At 38.5% G+C, this 4768-nt stretch overlaps 1 protein-coding gene across 1 annotated transcript in view; it reads left to right on the top strand.

The window, feature by feature from the left end:
• Window positions 1–491: 491 nt before the first annotated feature.
• The window catches only part of LOC143285756 (uncharacterized), a 29327-nt gene continuing 25050 nt past the window's right edge, over window positions 492–4768 (top strand). Inside the window, exon 1 of the mRNA XM_076593169.1 lies at window positions 492–808. Coding sequence (XP_076449284.1) covers window positions 603–808 — 206 coding nt within the window. The 5' untranslated portion in view covers window positions 492–602. The remainder of the gene's footprint in view (window positions 809–4768) is intronic.

Below are 4768 nucleotides of genomic sequence, written 5' to 3'. Positions count from 1 at the left end.
ACACACACACACACACACACACACACACCCCTCTCTCTCTCTCTCTATATATATATATATGTGTGTGTGTGTGTGTGTGTGTGTATCTCTCTCTCTCTCTCTCTCTTTCTATATATATATATATATATATATATATATGGACATCAAAATACAGCGAGAGGGTGCCATATGAGGGGGTGGGGGGCAGGGGGGGTGGGGGTTGTTGGATAGGAATGTGAGATACTTCCTTCCCAGCCCGTTAATCCGAACACGTCACACAGCTGTTGTGAAGACAAAAGGGTTCGGAAGACTTATCGCGCGAACATGATCCGTTTGGCGGGTATGGTGATGGTGGGTTTTTGTGCGTGTGTGTTTTTCTAGACCAATGACAGGCCACATTTTTTTTTTCTCCGCCGCTGTCCTGCTTGTAGCGGACGGGAAGAGGGAGAGGCGGGAAGTGCCGGTGGGGGAGGGTAGGGGAGGATGGGTGGGTATAGTGAGCCAGTCACACACACACACACACACACGAACACGGAAGTCAACACCTTAATAACACAGGTAGGCAGCGGGCACAGACAGACAGTCTTCACTTCAGCAAGAAACAAGACACGAAACACCTAGTCATGCCAGTGAACGCGACCGAAGACAGTTACTACTACAACTCGAGTGCGGGGTTGATGAATAATACAACAAAGAATGGGGATGCCGCGTCCGATGTGGACGAAGATGTGGCCAGCTACATTTGGATAATCGGGGGTTCCATTCTGCTTCTGGTCGGAACTGTGGGCAATCTGTTGGCCCTGGCTGTTTTGTCCAGGGAAAAGATGAGGTTAGCAGCAAAGTTGTTGTTGATGTTCTGGAGGCTTGAGTCTTGGTGGTGTTGGTGTTGTTGGTGGTGGTGGTGATGATGGTGGTGTTGGTGTTATTAGTGTTGTTGGTGTTGTTGGTGGTGGTGGTGATGGTGGTGTTGGTGTTGTTGGTGGTGGTGGTGGTGATGGTGTTCTTGGTGTTGTTGTTGGTGGTGGTAGTGGTGGTGGTGATGGTGGCATTGTATATTATATATATATATATTATTTATTTATTTTTTTTTTTTTTTTGGTCACACATCGCAACAGATTGTGTGAAATTCGGGCTGTTCTCCCCAGGGAGAGCGCGTCGCAAAACTTAGAGCGCCACCACCTTTTTTTTTCTTTCTTTTTTGTCTGCCTGCAATTTTATTTGTTTTCCTATCGAAGTGGATTTTTCTACAGAATTCTGCCTTGGACAACCCTTTTGTTTCCGTGGGTATTTTTTTACGTGCGCTAAGTGCATGCTGCAAACGGGACCTCAGTTTATCGTCTCATCCGAATGACTTGCGTCCAGACCACCACTCAAGGTCTAACGGAGGGGGATAATATATGCTAGTGACTGTGCCGTGATTCGAACCAGTCTGCACAGATTCTCTCGCTTCCTACGCGGACGCGTTACCTCCAGGCCAACATTCTGTGTTGTTGGTGTTGTTGTTGGTGGTGGTGGTTTGGTGGTGGTGGTGGTGGTGTTGGTGGAAGTGGTGGTGGTGGTGGTGGTAGTGTTGTTGTTGTTGTTGGTAGTGGTGGTAGTGGTGGTGTTGATGTTGGTGGTGTTGATGGTAGTGGTTTTGGTGTTGGTGGTAGTGGTGGTGATGGTGGTAGTGGTGGTGGTGATGTTGTTGGTGGTGGTGGTAGTGGTGTTGGTGGAGGTGGTAGTGGTGGTGGTAGTGGTTTTGGTGTTGGTGGTGGTGGTGGTGGTAATGAGAATGAAACATTTTTTTCTATGGCGCGATATCCAGCACCAATGCTGCTCAAAGCGCCTTACATCATCCAGCCGACTGCAAACATGCTTTAAAAAAAACCCCACCTCGACAGCTCTCTGTTGTCTGGTAGCGGTGTTGGTGTTGGTGGTGTGTGTATATATTGGTGTGGATGGGGAAACAGAAATGGAAGCAGTCGTTGTAGGTTGTTGTTGTTGTTGATTTGATCAGTTTTGATAGTATCTGGTACTGTTGTGGCTGACAGAGAGAGAGAGAGAGAGAGAGAGAGAGAGAGAGAGAAAGAGAGAGAGAGAGTCTGAGAGAGAAAGAGAGAGAGAGAGAGAGAGAGAGAGAGAGAGAGAGAGAGAGAGAACGAACGAACGTACGAACGAGCGAATATCTCTTGTTTTTAGATACATTGATCCCTAAACAAGGGTGAGCAAAGCCAATGGCGTAAAACATCGTTAAATGTGTGTGTATGTGTGTCTGTGTGTGTGTGTGTGTGTGTGTGTGTGTGTGAGAGAGAGAGAGAGAGAGAGAGAGAGAGAGACAGAGACAGAGAGACAGAGACAGAGACAGAGACAGACACAGAGAGCGGGAACTCAGGAATTAGAACACAAACGTTTTTTTTCAATATCATTCAAGGATTAAGGTTTTAGGCATTGCCGATTCTTCCCATTTGTTCTTGCCAATTTTCATCGTATTATATATATATATATATATATTTTTTTTTTTTTAATTTATTTATTTATTTATTTATTTATTTATTTATTTTTTTAATCACAATTATGAATTTTTATTTTTTATTTTTTTTTTTTTTATGTGTGTGTTTTCCCGGACTTTCTTGGGTCGACCACCGTTTTATTTTGTATATAAATTTAATGTGACAATTGAGAATAGATGGGGAAAAAAATACATGAAAAGATTTTTTTTTACAAATCTGAATACAGTCAACATTAACAATAAACATAAGTTATTTGCTTGTGTTTTTTGCTTGTTTTTCTTTTTTAAATGAATAAACGCATATATTGGGAAAAGAGAAAAGACAAATCTGACAAAAACATGGTACCAATAGGAAAATAAAACAAAAACAAACAACAACATAAAAAAAACCCACATATAATTGATATACACATATAACATTCTAAGTAAAAATAACTGAGAATGTTTGAATAAGTCATCAACAGCAACAACAACAACAACAACACAAAAAAAGAAAAAAGAAAAAAGGAATAGATATCCATATCCCTACATATCAACTTGCACCATTTTTTCAACATTTAACTTAGTTGTGTTATATTTCCATACATGGTTTGAAATATTGTTTTTATATGTTGTTTCTAATTAAAGGTAAGTATGGCAACCATTTTATTTTGAAGCTGTGTGTTTCACATGCGATCTTAGCGTTATATTCTTCGATTTTGTATCTTGAAACAATGTAATGTTCAAAAGCGTGAATATTTGGAAGGCATTTATCTAACTTACATTTATATATATACATCTTCCCCAGGAGGATTAATAAATCAAGCACTGAGTCTGTCTTCATATCAGCATGGAAACCAAACAGTATTATACATTCATTGAACTTCAAATTTTCACACACTGTACAGTTTATTTTTAATAGTTCTTCTAGACTTGTCCAAAAGCGTTTCGAGTAATGGCATCGCCAGAATATATGTTCAACACTATCTTTAACTTCTAAACAAAAATCACAATCAATACTGTTTACAATTCCCATTTCCTTTAAAACAACATTTGTTCCAATGATTCTATGTAATATACGAAATTGTAGCCACTTTAGTTTTATGTCTTTAATTTTATGAAGTTTGTTATAAGCTTTTACCCAATTAATATTTGTTCCCAGTTTCTCAGACCACTTGTGACAGGATTTCGGGGTTGTATCATCAAATGCTAGAACATCATAGTATCGCTGTGATCCTTTAGGTGTCGAGTATATTATTTTTAATGCCACTGGTGTATCAGGGAAACTGTGGGTTGTTGGAACATTAAGACCTACCTGTTCCATGTATTTTCTGATTGCTCTTAAGCAACCATTGTATGCCAGAAAATGTACATTCAGTTCATATTTTCCACAAAATTCGTTTTGTGTAAGAAAGTGTCCATTGTCATTCAGAAAATGCGAAACACAGTATACACCTTTATCAACCCAGTCTCTATGATTTATAGTACTATTTCCAATCTTAAATTTTTCGTTATAGAAGACTGGTTCTGACAGAAGGTCAATATCTGATTTAGGTGTAACCTGACAACAAAATTCTCTGTAAGCCATGAAAGTGTGTTTCCAAAATGAATTATTATTACATTTACGCAATGCATACATGGGTCCATATCTTTCTAATTCAGTGAAAAATGGGAACATTTCAATTGAAATGTTTTTCCATTTATGCTTTGTAATTTTAAATCTTCTTATCCAGGTGAGTTTTAATGCTTGACTATATTTTCTTATGTCTGGTATGTTTAAACCTTCTTTAACACTTTTTGTTGCTGTTTTTCTATTCACTTTGTCTCTTTTTCCATTCCATATAAACTGAAAACACATCCTCTGGCAACTATTAATAAAATCATCAGGAGGATTTGGGAGCAAGATCCACAGGTGAATAAGTTTAGATAAGATAAGAGATTTTAACACCACAACACGTCCCATAGGTGTGATATTTCTTTTTATCCATATTTTGAATAAGGACTTCAGTTCGGAGAGTTTCTCTGCATAATTTATTTTATCACAATCTTTCAAGTCGTTTGTAAACCATATTCCTAATATTTTAAATCTTTCTGGATTCCATTTAATATTTAGGTGTTGCATATATTTTGTTTTTGAATGTTTTTTGTTTCCTAACCATATAGCTTGTGTTTTTTGTGTGTTCATGAAAAGTCCTGAAAACGTGCCAAATTGTTCTACATGTCGAATAGATCTTTCAAACGATACACGGTCCCCAGTATTCATCAACTGTGCATCGTCAGCAAATTGTGATATTTTATGGTCTTTATCATTTATCTTTA

This window comes from Babylonia areolata, chromosome 9 (assembly GCF_041734735.1).
Source record: "Babylonia areolata isolate BAREFJ2019XMU chromosome 9, ASM4173473v1, whole genome shotgun sequence".
Lineage (NCBI taxonomy): Eukaryota > Metazoa > Mollusca > Gastropoda > Neogastropoda > Buccinidae > Babylonia > Babylonia areolata.
Note: the sequence above shows the minus strand (reverse complement) of the source record. Positions and strands in the feature narration are given on the sequence as shown.